Source organism: Hylobates moloch, unplaced genomic scaffold, assembly GCF_009828535.3.
Source record: "Hylobates moloch isolate HMO894 unplaced genomic scaffold, HMol_V3 SCAFFOLD_18, whole genome shotgun sequence".
Classification (NCBI taxonomy): domain Eukaryota; kingdom Metazoa; phylum Chordata; class Mammalia; order Primates; family Hylobatidae; genus Hylobates; species Hylobates moloch.
This window is the reverse complement of record NW_026652293.1, coordinates 9,187,535-9,203,027: the sequence shown is the minus strand read 5'-3', so window position 1 is coordinate 9,203,027 and position 15,493 is coordinate 9,187,535. Positions and strand designations below refer to the sequence as shown.

The 15,493-nt window shown below is 53.3% G+C and overlaps 1 protein-coding gene across 2 annotated transcripts in view; it reads right to left on the bottom strand.

Annotated features, from left to right (window-relative positions):
• Positions 1–857: 857 nt before the first annotated feature.
• The window catches only part of LRRN2 (leucine rich repeat neuronal 2), a 71,870-nt gene continuing 57,234 nt past the window's right edge, over positions 858–15,493 (bottom strand). For both annotated transcript variants that reach the window (XM_058430519.1, XM_032136455.2), the window contains one exon: positions 858–7,628. In XM_058430519.1, the coding sequence (XP_058286502.1) occupies positions 5,261–7,402 (2,142 nt within the window). In that variant the 5' untranslated portion in view covers positions 7,403–7,628 and the 3' untranslated portion in view covers positions 858–5,260. The remainder of the gene's footprint in view (positions 7,629–15,493) is intronic.

The window sequence follows — 15,493 nt, the reverse complement described above, 5'->3', positions numbered from 1 at the left end:
TCATTCCTCACCACCTTAAGTGAGTGTCATTCTCACTGCAGGGTACTGATAGAGCTTACAAATGTGATGGCGGAGGCTTGATCTACATGAACTACTTTGCATAAGTACTCTAAAGAATCATGGGGAAACCAAGAGGAGTCAGAAGCCTGCAAAAAGCAAACGTGCCTTCAATTTTCAAAAATAGGGTAAAGGATAGACTTAGAAAGTACAAAGGTGCATTTAGTGTCCATCCTGGCAAAGTTCTAGAGGAAATTATTTAACTGAGGTGACAATCCTGGTAGCCTCTTATCTGGCCTCTTCACTTCTGCCCTTGCTCACCCCAGGCTCCCATGCTCTGTTCTCAGTCTAGCAACCAGAGGGATCCCTTTAAGTCGAATGATGACATGTCTGCTCAGAATTCTCCATGGGCTCCCCCTCTTAGTGAAAGGAAAAGCCAGTCCTTCCGGTGGTCTACAGGGCCCAACACCGCCACCTGCTCCTTCTCTGACAGCAGGTCTCATGGGTACTTTTCATCCACCCCCTCTTGTTCGGGCCACGCTAGCCTGCTTGCTCTTGGCCTTCACCCTTGCCATTCTCTCTGACTGGATCACTCTTCCTCCAGACAACTGCTTAGTTCACTCCCCCATGTCTTTGCTGAAATGTTACCTTCTCAATGAGGCCTTTTATGACCACCCTATCAAGGCCCCATTTATCTTTCCTGACATTTTTTCTCCTTAGTACTCATCCCCATTCAACATATTACATTTTTTTACTTACTTCTCCTGTTCATCAACTTTCTCCCCTTACTAAAATGCAAGGTCTCCAGCCTCTGGGACTTTTGTTTGTATCCTTAGTTCATAGAACAGCACCTATAGCATGGTCCTCTTCACTAAATATTTGTTGATTGGAAGGGAGGGAGGAAGATGGCTTGGGTAGACTTAGAGTTCACTAGACAAGGTGACCAACCATCCCAGTTTCCCCAGGACTGAGAGAGTTCCCGAAACATGGGACTTTCAGTGCTAAGATCAGGAGAGTCCCAACTGGTCCCCTACACTAGACCAGCTGTTTTTGTCTACTTCTGTGATACGGTGATTAGACTGATGTTTCCCAGGAATGCCACACACTCATTACATCCTCATTTCAGCTCAGCCTCTCACAAAGTCTGTCTTGACAACCCTACAGATGAGATGCAGAAATACAGGCTGCAAGATAGTGTATTTGGGTGGTTTGTAGCTAGCTGAGTGGCTACACCAGACATGTTGATTAATGGACCCATGTCAGGCTGGCGGGAAGGCTGCAGTGGTGAGCCACAGAACTGTCTCTGGGCCCAGGTCTGCTCTGTGACCTATCTGAGCCATGCATGAGGACACAGAAGGCAGGATTGAATTTGCCAGTGCACTAGGGAAGGAAAACTAATACACTCAACAAATTGGGTTAGGTTTTGAAATCATTTCAATAGAAAAAAATGATAAGCCATAAGCTTAAGATTTAAACAGAAGTATCATTTTCTTTCTTTCTTTCTTTTTTGAGATGCAGTCTTGCTGTGTTGCCCAGGCTGGAGTGCAGTGGCACAATCTTGGCTCAGTGTAACCTCCGCCCCCCAGGTTCCAGTGATTCTCCTGGCTCAGCCTCCTGAGTAGCTGGGATTACAGGCGCCTGCCACAATGCCCGGCTAATTTTTTTGTATTTTTAGTAGAGATGGGGTTTCACCATATCGCCAGGCTGGTCTCAAACTCCTGACCTCAGGTGATCCGCCCCCCTCGGCCTCCCAAAGTGCTGGGATTACAGGCATGAGCCACCGCTCCTGGCTGTATTATTTCCTATTTAGGGTTAAAAGAAAAAAAAAAGCAATCTGAAATGTACAGAAGACACCAGGCTTAATAGCTGTTTTATTTTAAACCCAGTACATTTATTTGTCCACATGCCTGGTCTAGTGTTGAAGCTAAGACTTCAAATGTTACCTGTTAGGCTGTGTTAATGGACACATAGAGCCAGAGGAGGGCAGGGGATAGTCCCACTGTCCTTCCTCCTGCTCGAAACACACCAGAGCCACATGTCCGCTCTGTACCAGGGGAGAGGCTGCTCATGTTCAGCTGCTCCATTTCTGGCTATTCCAGGACACAGCAACCCACAGAGTGCCTTGTCCTCCCTCTCTCCAACTGGGGAGTGTCCCTGCGGTGTCATCTCTCTTTACAGAAGAGATGCCATGAGCTACTTTCCTTTCCCCACCTCACCTAACTTCTCTGCTGTAGCCTAACAGTCCAGGACCTGGGGATTCAGGTGAGACACAGATTAAGTTCCCATAACTGACATTTTCTTCTGAGAAGAAAGCATTCACATTCAAGGACATGAGCAGCTGTGAGCCCCACAGCAGCTGAGATGCCACAGTGTGTCAAGTACAGGCACATGGCATCTGGAAGCCAGAACTGCATCCTCTGGGTTGGATGATTTCTGCCTTTCCCCAGGGGCTCACAGCTTGCAATCATTCTGTAACTGAGGAGTCTAGTAGAAATGGGGTAGCAAAGAGATCAGAGCAGGCAAATGGTCCTCTGGGGCTGGGAACACTCCCTCTTTCTACCTTCCAACTGCAGGCACATGTACATGTCTTTTGAGCCTGAGGGATCTAAAGCCTTGGAACCTCTGGATCTGCAGGTGGTCCCTGTTTTGGGAGCTACTGACTGACCAGGGACTCTTCGGTAAGTTCTGGGGTGGCAGTGGAGGTGGTGATGGGAGGGTGTTACAGGGCTCCATAGGCTCTTACAGGGCTCAGGAGCTTATTTAAGGGAACACCTTGATTCTCCATGTCTCGTGCGCCAGAGAAGAAAGGCAGCACTGTGGATCTTCTGGGAGGAAAGGAGAGGCGTTGATTTCTGACTCCAGTTTTCCATGATCAGCACAGACTCTGTCCCACCTCCTCCCTACAGAGTTGCTGGATCCTGGAGGATGGAGAATAGGCTAAATTGCACAGGCCAGCTCCAGTCCATTGGCAGGGCTGCCTAGAACATGGCTGTGATGATCCCAAAGCACATCAGCAGAGAACCCTGTGGGGTGCTAGGAGTGTCTGCCAGGGTGCCGCAGGGGAAGGGGAGCGTGTGTGTAGATGTAGAAAGCATCTTTGCCTTCCCCTCCCCTAAAGAATGTATAACATGGCCATGCAGAAAAACACTCGTGAAAGGAGCTGCTGACCTCAGGACAGCGTGTCATTGAAATGGGGGCTGAGCAACCTGTCAGAAGAGTGGGGAGGAGGGACCATCCTCCAGCCCCTTCCCAACTCTCTTCTGGAGCCATAAGCCACAACACTGTCTATGAGAAAGCCGAGGCCTAGAGCAGAAGGAGTGCAAAATCCCAGCTACTGCAGGCCTACGCCCAGTGGTTCTCAAAGTGTTGTCCTCAGTCTAGCAGCATCAGTGTCACCTGAAAACTGGTTAGACATCCAGGTTCTCAGTTGTTATCCAGCTCTAGTAGATGGGAAACTCTGGGGGTGGGACCAGCCATCTGTGTTTAACAAGCCCCACAGGTGACTGATGTAGCCTTGAGTGAGGACCTCAGGCAAAAGGAAGAAGGCTCCTACTGTGGCTCTTTGCTGATGGTCTTCACAGAGCCTGCTCTCTTTGAGCTTCCTGAGAGAGGGACACTACCCTCACTTAGGTGAGTGCTCCAGGTCCATGGGGCCTGATGCTCTGTCCCTGGTCTGGCTTCCACCCGTGTATACATTTGCAGTCTTGATGGTGGCTTAGGATCTGCTTCCAACAAGTCTGCCAAATGTGCTCTGTAACACAGGGGGACCCTCCAAATGTGCATTGCTTTCTGTCAGTCTCAGGAAACCCATTCCCTTCCCAGCCTATCTCAGAAACGGAGAGTGGTGGCTCAGTGGCCTCTGGCTCTGGCACGGCCCCTTGATGGGCCCACAGTGGCCCCTCTGCCCTTGGCTCTGATGGCTTCTCAACAGATGTTCCTCTTCACATGTAGTCCTAAGAACTCAATCAGTTTAAAAACGACAAAACTAAAAAAGCAAACCATGCTCATTGCAAATTATACCGAAATGAAACGGACAGATAGAATGCAGTAATTTCCTTATCCCATAGCCCTCCCCTCCCTAAATCCTCTATCACCCCATGCCCTGCTCCTGCCCTAGTGAGCCAAGGTTCTTGCTGTCTTGATGATTTGCAATTCTCTGCATGACTCTGCCTCTTGGGTTTGTTTAATTAGAAATAGGCTGGGAAGTGCTTCCTATGCTCTGGCATGTTAATTGCTTATCAGAGAAGGATAAGGGGTGACAGCATTTGGTGATGGAAATTTCCGCTCTCCCCATCTCAGGGTTTGTCTCCATGGTTCTCTCCCACCCCTCTCCTTGCCTCCTGCGCTCTGCCTCCCTCCCTTCCTCACTCTGGTCATTGTCACAGCCACGGAGACTCTTGGGGGCCAGAAGCAGGCCCAGGGGGCAGAATTCAAACCAAAAAGGAAAAACTGCCCCCTCTTTCACTCTGTCCCTTTTCTTGTCCCTCTTCTCATGTCCCAGCTGGCCCCCATGCCCATCACCCTCCAGGCTCCGAGGAGAGTCCAGAGCAGAGCTCCTTAACCACACTCAATACTCAGAGGATTATTTTCCTTTCATTCCTTTCCCCCGTATTATTGTTATTATTTATTTTTATTTTTTACAAAACAGGAGAAAAGAGTGAATCGGGTTGGGGGAGGTGACACATTTCTCCACAAAGGTACAAAATTGCCTATAGAAAGTCAGCTTCAGAATGCCGAGCCCGGGCTGCTGAGATGAGGCGTTCCTGGGCATCCCTCTCCCAAATGTCCTTCGGATCTGGCTGGGGTCACTCCCACATTGAGGGCAGCCCCCCGAGGTGAGATGGAGTGGCCTCCTTCAGCCCTTGCCCAGGAGGCACAAGAGCAAGCGACTGAGACTATACAGAGAAAGAGAAGAGGAAGGGGTGCAGCCCGGGGACACAGGCGGGGGACAGCCAAGACAGGCCCAGGAACCTCTGGGCAGAGAGAAGATGGAGAGGCGGGAGGCTCTAGCCAGAGTCCCTCCTGTTCCTTGGAGATGTTTCTCAGAATGGCAGCAGAGGCGACCCTAGGAGGTAAGGGCAACTTTTTGGAGGCCGCAGAAGCACCCCCAGGGCCACAAAGCCCCATCTGTCTTGGCCCAGCTGCCAGGCCTCAAGCACGCGGGTCCATGTCCCTTTCCTGGCAGGGCATCTGGCCCAGACTGCTTCTCTTTTGGTAAAAAGTAGTCCTAGTGATTTCTCTACTGCTGAGAACAGGCTGAGCTTCAAGAATTTTGAGACAATGGTGGCGACAGTGTCTCCCCTTCTGAGGATCTGGGAAGCTTCCTCCCTGGATTCCAGGGCAGGACGAGGGGAGCAGACACAACCCGGACAGAAGGGGCACTCCAGCCCCAGAAAGCCCAGGCTGGAGGGAGAGGCCGCTTCCCACCCACCCCCTTCCTGGGTTGGCCTGTGCCAAGGTGGGCCGCTAGCCCAGCTGCCAGGAGAAGGACAGCGAGAGCCAGGATGGCAATGAGCCCAGGACGGTCCCCTAAGGCTCTGTGGCAAGAAGTGGCCTCTTTGGTCCTGGCCCATACACAAGCCAACTGGGTGTGGGCATCAGCAAAGGCCACTTGCAGGCAGGCCCAGTACTCCGTGGCCTGAAGGAGGCGGGTAATGTTGTAGCTGTGGGTTCCCCGAGGCAGGCGGGCCAGAGCTGTGGCCCCCTGGCCCCGGAGGGAGGAGGCGCTGGACCAGGTGAGGTTGGTGGACACTGTGTTGGGTGGGGTGACCCAAGATAGCAGGATGTGATAGGGGTGGGTCTCCTGCACCCAGAGCTCCAGCCCCCGTCCTTCGTCCCTGCCTGGCTGGAGGAGAGCACGGCCCACAACCACATTAACCGTCTTAGTGTCAGCCCCCACCAGGTTCTGGGCCACACAGGTGTACAGCCCTGCCTCTTCTGCTGTCACCCTCCGCAGCTCCAGGGTCCCCTCGGGGTACACCCGGTACCTCCTGCCTGCATGGGCAGGTGTCAGTCGAAGCCCAGCTGGAGTGACCCAGTAGATCTCGGGTTCGGGTTCGGCCAGTGCCCGGCAATGCAGCACCATGCTCTCTCCACTGGCTACCTGGAGGCTTGGGGGGAAGCTTCGGGGGGAGATGAGGGGCAAACAGTGGTCTGTCATCTCCCGGAAGGGCACCTCACGGACTGGACGGCGCCGGAGGTCCGGAGGCTCCGCGCACAGGGTGGATTGCGGCTCGATGAAGCGGACACGGGTGCCCGTGGCATTGGCCCAGCGGATGACACAGTCACAGCGGATGGGGTTGCCGTGGAGACCTACCTCCTGCAGGTTGGGCAGGGACTCCACCGTCTGCTGGTGCAAGGCACTGAGAGCGTTGTTGTTGAGCATGAGGGTCTCCATCTGGGGCAGGTGGTGGAAGGCGCGGGGGTGGATGAAGGACAGCCGTGGGTTATTGGTGATGTCCAGCTTGGTCAGCTCGGGGAGGTTCACCAGGGCGAACTTGTCAATGGAGACCAGCTCCTCCATGTTGTTCAGCCCCAGCTCCTTGAGGTGCAGCATGTTGGCAAAGTCCCCCGGCCCTACCCGCTGGAGCGGGTTCTTGTTGAGGTCTAGGAACTTGAGCCCGGGCACCTGTTCCAGTGCCCGCCTGGGCACCCGGGCCAGCTGGTTGTCGTAGAAGGAGAGGCTCTCCAGGCTTTGCAGCCCCTCCAGGGCATAGTCGGAGATCTCCCGCAGGTTCATGCCTGCTAGCACCAGGCTACGCAGGTTGGCCAGGGGCCGGAAGTTCATGTCCAGGATGGCATCTACCTTGTTGCCACCAATCATGAGTATCTCCAAATTGGGCAGCATTTCGAACCAGCGGCTGTCAATGGCCCTCAGCAGGTTGGAGTTGAGGTGCAGCCGCAGCAAGTTGCTGAGGCCAGAAAAGGCCCTGGGGGCGATGCGGTAGAGCTGGTTGTGGCTGAGATAGAGTTCCTGTAGGCTGGCCAGCCCTGCAAAGCTGTGGTCCTCCAGCCGGGTCAGCTGGTTCTCCTCGAGGTGCAGGCTCAGCAGCTGGGGCAGGGCATGGAAATCACAGTCTCGGGCATCCGAAAAGCTGTTCTGGGACAGGTCCAGCTCTGTGAGATTGGCCAGGTAGCCCAGCTCACTCTGGTCCACACGGACAATGCTGTTGCTCTGCAGGAGCAGGGTCTGTGTGCCTGCGGGGAGCGCCGGGGGCACCGCCGTCAGGAATAGGTCATTGCAGTCCACGGTGGTAGCCTCGCGGTAGGACGAGCGGGGCGTATACCAGGGCCGGATCTGGCAGGCACACTGAGGGGGGCAGGGAACACGCCAGGGTACCACGGGCACAGCGGCAGTGGCACCAGCCACCCAAGCTAGCAAGAGTGGGGCCACGAGGAGCCTCATGGTGGAGCTGCAGGGCAGGGCACCATTCACAAGAAGAGTCTGGAGTCCTGCTCTTCGTGTTTTGCGGGGTAAGGGTCAGCAACCCTGCCTGGGCCCAAGGAACCACCCTCCCAGGGCAGTCATTCTACACTGGGCGTCACTTCTTGCCCTCCTCGATATGGCTTCTCTTCCTTGTCCTCTGGGGCTGGGCCTGCTCAGTCATTGTCAGGCCCCATCAGGGGCAGCCCTGGAAGAAGAGGATGCAGAGTTAAGGAGGTTGCAGAGAAGCAGTATCTACCCCTCCTCCCGTGTTTGTTTGTTTGTTTGAGACAGAGTCTCATTCTGGCACCCAGGCTCGAGTGCAGTGGCGCACTCAGCTCACTGCATCCTCCGCCTCTTGGATTCAGGCGATTCTCCTGGCTCAGCCGCCTGAGTAGCTGGGATTACAGGCACCTACCACCACTCTTGGCTAATTTTTGTATTTTTAGTAGAGACGGGGGTTTCTCCATGTTGGCCAGGCTGGTCTCGAACTCCTGACCTCCTGACCTCAAGTGATCTGCTCACCGTGGTCTCCCAAAATGCTGGGATTACAGGTGTGAGTCACTGCACCTGGCCCCTCCCATGTTTTTTGACTCAGCAAGCCAAAGGAGCTGCAGAGGTCATGGCCAGGCCTGTCCTTAAGGCTTTAGTGTCCTTTTCTATGACCTGCTCACAGAGTGAGTGACTGTGAGTCTTCAGTGAAGGAGAGGAAGGTGTATGTGTGTGTGTGTGTGTGTGTGTGCACATGCACATGTGTGTTTGGGAGGGAAGGAGAGTGGATGGGCTGAAATTATTGTTATCTTCAGAGTCCTTCTGAGCCCAGAGAGATGTGAGGTAGGTTCTCTAACCTTTCTTACCTCTTTCCTCCCAGCCCCCTTGGCTCACTGGGTAAATGGAAGATAAAATGATAAGTTTCCAGAAATTCCTCTGGCAGTGTAGGTGGGAGGTGGATGAGGGTTGGTGGAAATAAGTACCGCTTCTAAAATCTGGGATGGGCTCCCCAGGACTCTAGAGGTGAAAGGCAGCAGACCTGATTCACATCCAGGCAGGCTGGGGTGTTCTGCTGCCGAGGATCTTCCGGGTGGGGATATTGCTTTGGTGTTTGCCAACTTCCCCACCCTGGAGGCAGGAGTTTTTCTCCTTTCCCAACAGCCTGGCAGAGTTGCCCAGGAGGAGGTAGTGGAGTTAAGAAGCCTGGGTCTGAGCTCCTCAGCTGTGCAGGTAAGACCTTCTGTGACCTGGCCTGGCCCCTTCACCTGGCTTTTCTTGTCACCACCCCACTTACCCGCTGCACACAAACCTTTTGGGTTGAGGTTACCGTGACATGCCACCCCTTCTGATGTCTCCTCCTCATTATCTTCCAGACAACTCCTACTTGTTCTTCAACGCTCAACTTTAAGTTCAGTCACCACCTGCAGAAAGCTTCTCCAAAACCTCCCCACCTGGCTGACTAAGGGGCTGGCTTTATGCTCTTACAGTACTCACACTTCCTACTGTCACAGTTCTGACCACACCATGGGAAAACGTCTCTAACTAGAGACCTGTCTTGCCTCTTGTGCCTGTAGTACAGGATGGGCGCCCAGTGTGTGTTGATTGTATGAGTCCATCTCCGTGACTCCAGAGTTCCTTTCTCCAGGAGACTGGACATCACCCCTGTAATCGACAATGCAAGCCACTGCTGCTTCCTCCATCCTGAGCGTGAGGAACCTATCCAGTTTCTCTCTCAGATCCCAGGGCCATGGAGGCAAGTCCAGCCTTGGTCTCGAACCAAAGATGGAAACAAAAAGGGGCCAGACTGTGTTGCCTTCTTGAGCCTGGTCTGACTCCTGAGTGGAAGTCTGATTCCAGGTAAGTTTTTAGCTACAAGTGTCAAGGAAATGCACAAACACTTACTGAGCACCTACCATTGCTCAGGACTCTTCGAAGACTCTGAATGTCTTTTTTCACATGACCCTCATAACAGGTACATGAGATAAGCACTAATACCCCCAGTTTGCAGATTAAGAGACTGAGGTCCTGAAGAGGTTAAAGAACTTGGCTCAAGCCACGTAGCTGGTGAGCAGCAAGATACAAGAATCAACCCAAGTCCAGGGGGCTGTGTGCCGTTTACACTTCACATCTGTGCTCCCAGGTCTGTCTGGTCTGACCCTGCCCTGAGCATCTGGAGGGTCTGGGATGTACTGACTGCTGCAGCTGCAGGCCGTGTGCCTGTTCTCGTCCCCTGGGGTGATGACTCCTTACCAGGCAGCTGCAGAAAGCTTGGAGCTATGTCTCCTGCCACCATCCAGGCAGGTGCCTCTCAGTGGGCCAAGGGGCTCTTCGCCTACCTCATCCTGCTTCCAGGATGCTAGGGCTTGGGAGGGGAGCAGTTGGAGGCAGGGTCCTCTTCCCTGAGCAGGAACACAGCAAGCCTATTTACATTTGACTACTTCCCACTTTCCTCTGCAGCTATTTCTGAAGGTGGGAAAAACAACCGTGACTTAAAAGGCACAGAGGTTTTGCGTAGGGGTGTGTGTGCACTGACACGTAAAACTCAGGGTAAGCAAACACACGTGCACACATGCATGCATGCCTGCATACATGTGCAAGGGGAACCCAGCTACCCAAGTCAGTGTATGGGGGTCAGGAAGCGGGGAGGGAATTTTATGTTGTTCTATATGGGTGGAAAGGAAGGAGGGAACAAGCTGAGTCTCCGAGAGGTCCCTGTTGTGGAACTGGATCTATGGCCAGTAGTCCTGCCACACTTACATACCAGAGACCCCTGACTGCCACCTAGACCTGCTGTGAGAGAGCAGACCTACTAGCAAATAGATCAGGACCCAAATCGTGGCCCTACCACTCACTACCCAAGTACCTGAGGCAAAGCTACTTGACTGCTCTGAGCAACCATTTCCTTCTGTATTACATGAGATTGTCATTGGAATTAAATGAGTGTGTCGCACACAGAAAGAACTGGACAAATGTTAGCTCTCTTCCAGCTCCAGTCATCCCTCAGGGTTAGGAGGTTCTCCAGCTATAGGACTTCTTAGGAGACAGTAGAAGTTGGCTCCTAGGGCTCGATAAGTTAGCAAGTGCCATGCTAGTTGGGGAGGCAGGTTCAAAAACACAAAACAACTAGGAGAGCCCAAGACATTTCCCAAGTGGAGAGAAGGGTGAGGGCTGGAGGAGGTGGAGAGGGGTCTTCAGCTGGGCCCCAGCATCTCCCTGACCTTTAGACCCTACCCGAGTCCAGTTTCCCTTCTTCATCAACACTTGGTTCTAAGCACTGAGTCAGTGCTCAACTGCACTGAGGGGATCAAGGAACCATTTAAAACTTAATTGAAACCCTCCAGGGACTTGTCTTTCCCCTTCGCCCCAGACTGCTGCCCCTTCCTTCCTTCCTCTGGTTGGGCTGGGTGGATGAGGCAGAGGTCATGGCTCCTGGGCCAGGAGCCTGGGGCTAGGCCTTAGGATCCAGAGGCAGTGACTTGATGACTCATGTTCACACTGCACCTCTGACCCCAAGGCTTGGCAAAGGCCCAGACAAGTCCACCCCCTCACTGCTGAGCATGCAGCCCTTTCCAGGATACAGCTCAGAGCTGCCCACTCACCTGCCATCACCACCTAAAGCTGCCTTGCACATGGCCCGCTCATGCAGGCTGATTAGCAGTTTCTACCGGGGGAACTGCAGAGAAAGCTAATTGTCTTTCATCTGTAATCTCCAGGGGTGATCAGGAGTTCAGACCGTCACGTGTATACTTTCCCCAATTGGATTCCAAGCTGCTTGAGGCAGGGGCCATATCTTACATGCTTTTTGTGTCCCCAGAGCACCAAGTGTAGGATTGAGCATGTAGCAGGTGCTTGAGAGTGGCTATAGTGAAATGTGTAGAGAACACACATTGCATTTAATCTCCCCAACAACCCTGTGTGTAGGCAAGAAGGGATTATTTAGCCCCATTTTGCTAGGGAGGCAACTGAGAGTCAGAAACGTTAAGTGATTCATCAGAGGTTGCATAGCTTCTATGCGGTGGGGTCAGGATTCAAACCCAGGGTCTTTGACTTTACAACCTGCCTCACCAGCCCAGCCAATGTGGATCAGCGCCTGTTTTACGGGAGCAGAGGGCAAGGCTGCCTCAGTTGCAAATCCCTTCAGAGAAAACCTGAGTCCTCAGCTCCTCCACCCCACCTGCCCCCTGCTCGGCCCCTCAGCTCCTGTTTCTTGACTCCTGCCTAGAACAACCCCCTTGGGGGACAGTGTGAGGAAGGACACTGTTCCTGTGTGTGTGTGTGGCTGGGCCTGGAACCACAGGGACAAACATAGCCAGCTGCTGCACGCAGACCTCAGCCTGCCTTCTGAATGGGGGCTGGGGGCTGCTTTTTGTGCAGTGACTGCTGGCCAGCTGTGGGCTTCAGGGACAGGAGGCAAAAGCCCTAGAGCCGTATTCCAAGAAGCAGGGTTGGTTGCCCACTCCAAGGGCAAGTTTCTCTCTTGGAAGGGCTGGTGCTGCAAACCCTGTCAGGTCTATGTCCTCGGGGCTGTTTCTGTGGATTTAGCAGAAACTGTGGAATTAATCCACTATGCCCCCAATTAAACTAAGACCTTTGGCAAAGATCTGAAGGAAGAGTTTTGGAGATGCTGTCGCTCCTTTCTCCCTTCCCTGGTTCTCAGGCCCCCGGCCCCAGCACAGCCCTAGTGCTCCTGCCTGGTATTGGTGGACGCAGAGTCTCCTCTCTCCTCTCTTCCTCCCTCCTCTCCCTGGCGGTTCCCTGCGCAGCCCCCCGGGAGCTGAGGGTCCGGAGAGAGGGTGGCAGGCGGTGATCGATTGCCTGGCCTTGGCTGCTTCAGTGCCAGGACACCCTTCTCCCCACAAAGCTGCGGAGACAGATGGGCGGCATAATTGAGTGTAGCATTGATAAACTCCGGCCTCCTCACCAGCAGAGAAGCGCTGGGTGGGAGGGATGCTGAGGGTGAGGAAGGCCAGTCCTCCATCTGCATACCTGGCCTTCAGCTCCTCCTGGGAGGTGAGGCTGGCCCCTCACTTCCACCTCCCATTTAATCACACACAACCAGAACCTCAGAGCTGGAGGAGACCTCAGCCTCAGCATTCATCTGCTCTTCCAGAGTCTGAATTCCATAAATAACTTTTGTGAAGGAGGAGTGGTTGGGCGTGAGCCTGGCTCTGCTGTTTGCTGTGTGACCTTGGGCAAAGTACTTAACCTTTCGAGCCCCAAATCCCTGAGCTGGGAAATGGGGATAATGCCTGCACCCCTTCTGGAATTGCTGTGAGGGGTACGGGATGGAAGGTACATGAAGTGCCTGTTAGTTCCCTCTATTGCTTCCCAGCATTGCAGCCTCTCCTTTCATCTTACCATACATTGGGTTGCAGCAAAAGGAATTGCAGTTTTGGCCATGACTTTTAATACTAATACTAATACCTAATACTTCTCATCTCTCAACTTTTGTAATAAACTTAAAAAAATACTGTTGAGGTATAACATATGTACGGGAGAATACATAAATGTCCCTGATCTCAACATGCATAGGTACAAGTACAACCACCACCCAAATCAAGACATAAACATTCCCAGCACTCCAGAAGGTTCCTACGTATGTGCCCCTTCCCAGTCAATATCCAGCCCCCAGCTGGAGCTAACCACTGTCCCGACTTCTATCACCGCCAAGCAGTTTCATCTTGAAAACCCAGAATTCCCCTTCCTTTTCCATGACAAGTTGGGACCAGGGTCTTTGGAATTAGGTTACTGTGGCATTAGGGAACTTTAAATCCACTTCATTCTTCCTCCTACTTCAAAGTGGGCTGTAGCTTCTCAGAGTCTCATGTTTAACCAGTGATCTCCAGGAAGAGAGGCTGATTCTTCTCTCTCTTTCTAGAGTTCCCATATCTAAAAATTGCTCTCAGCCTTGGGGCCCAGCTCTGGCCAGCATCCTCATGGCCTGGGCCTGGGGGTGCCATGTTGCCTTGAGGGAGGATGATGTGGGTGACCTCCTGGCCCCCGTGTCCTCTAGGCCTTCTCATCACAGAGTTCTAGGGCACTAGGCAAGAGGATGGATTGGGGGTGGCCAGGAAGGAGGGGCCCAGACCTGCACTCCTAACCATCCGTCCCCTGGGCCACTCTACTGGGCAGTCTCAGAGGCTCCTCCCATTCTGCTTGTCCTAAATGCAACATCTCCTCCCACCACCTGGCTCTGCTGCATTGGTCCCATTGCCGTCAGCACCACCGTCCACCAAAGGCTGGAAATGCCCGCCATCTTCATCTGCCCTCTCCCACCTCACACCCCCCACCAAAATGCTCACACCTACCTTCTCTTTTCACTTCTGGCCTTGTCCTGTGCGGTGGCCTCTTTGGGGCTTTCCTGCTCACCTGAGAGAGCCACACTTCCCCTCACTGCCTCTCATTCCCAGACACGCCACACCCTGGCTATTTTTCCTTCCACACCTCGGGCCTCTCACTGTGCCTGCCATGCCCTTCCCCAACTTCAACTATTCAACTCCTCTTCAGCCATGAAAACCCATCCCAAATGCCACCTCCCCTGTGACGCTTTCCCTTAGAGAAGAGTGGTTCCTCCCACAGCTGCCCCCGAGACTCTCTGAACAAACCACAGTGGCAACTTCCTCACTGTTAGGCCATGAGTCTGTCTTCCCAACCAGACTGAGAGCTCCTCGAGGAAAGGATGGTTTGTTATGGATTTTTGTATCCCTAGAGCCTAGTACTGTGCACTTTCCCTTGCAGGACTGAGGGGTGCTCTGCTGTGAACTGTGAATCACAACCCATTAGTAGGTCATGAAAACAATTTAATGTGGGTCACGATCTACATTAAAAAAATGAATAGAAAATATCAGACTGCATTGTATGCAGCCAGAGTAAGCATTGTTTTGAGATGCTGCCCCCTATTTTATACACACGCATTTGCACACTGGGACATGATACAAGGCTTTTTCTTTTTTTCTTTTTTCTTTTTTTTGCCTAGGGCTATAGCTATAAAAGCTTGAAAACCATTACTCTGAGAATCTCTCTGTTGGGAAAATGAGTCCCTTCAACTCTAGTTGATGCCACTGGGATGCTAACAGAAAGCAAAGTCTCAGAGGAAAGATGTGGCATTCCTGAGTGTCTTCCATGTACCAGGACTTCTATTTGCTAGCCACTTTATGTTCCTCATCCCATCCTTCTGTGAGGGACATACTTTTCAGATGAGAAACCTAAGCTCCGCGAAGCTAAGGGGCCGGACTGAGGTCCCACAGCGAGCGTGTGGAGGAGCCAGGATCTGAACCCCATCGCCAGCCCTTGCCAGTTCCATGATTCCGGTGCCAGCGCTCACCTGACCTCTAGGGCTGTCATGGTGGGAAGGGACTGGAGGTCATCTGCTGGGCAAACGTGAGGCTTCTTTGTTCATATTTGCCCTCCCCTCCTGTCTGGAATGAGAGGGCTCAGGGTTCCAGGAAACCCCCCTTGTTGGGCCTGGGAGGGGAGGGACTGTCCCCAGGCAGGAATCTCTGTCTTCGCAGGTCTCCTGGCTGGCCCAAGCAGAGAGTGTTAGAGCTCTGCTGCCTGGAAGGCAGCCTGCCTCGTTATTTCTTAATTAGGAGTGGAAGGTGCCAGTAGGTAGCACAGAGTCATTGCTGTCTGCGTGCACTGCACCAAAAAAGGCTGCAGGGGAGCCGAGCCAGCCTGTTGGGGGCACGGAGGCAGCTCCAGGCTGCATCTCACTGCTGCTTGCTGCCAGGCTTTTGCTGATCATCAGGGAAAACTTTTCTGACCCCTGTACCCATCTCCTGGGCTCCCATGATGCCCTAGTGTGCCTCCATCCTAAACTGGCTGGCTTGCTGTCTCCCCGACCAGACTGTGAGCTCCTCTGAGGCAGGAACTGTACTCCAAGTTGCCAGTTCTTCCAACAGTCTGGACACAGTGGTAGCTCAGAGAATATCAGGAGAAGGAAAGAAACAGGGAGGGAGGGAAGAGAAGAAAGGCAAGGCAGCCAAGGCAAGTGGGGAGGGAGGGGGCTGGCTGTCTCAGAGCTCAGGTGGCTCCATTGCCTATGGGGTGGGCAGTGTCTGGGCTCAGATCCCCTGCCTCCTT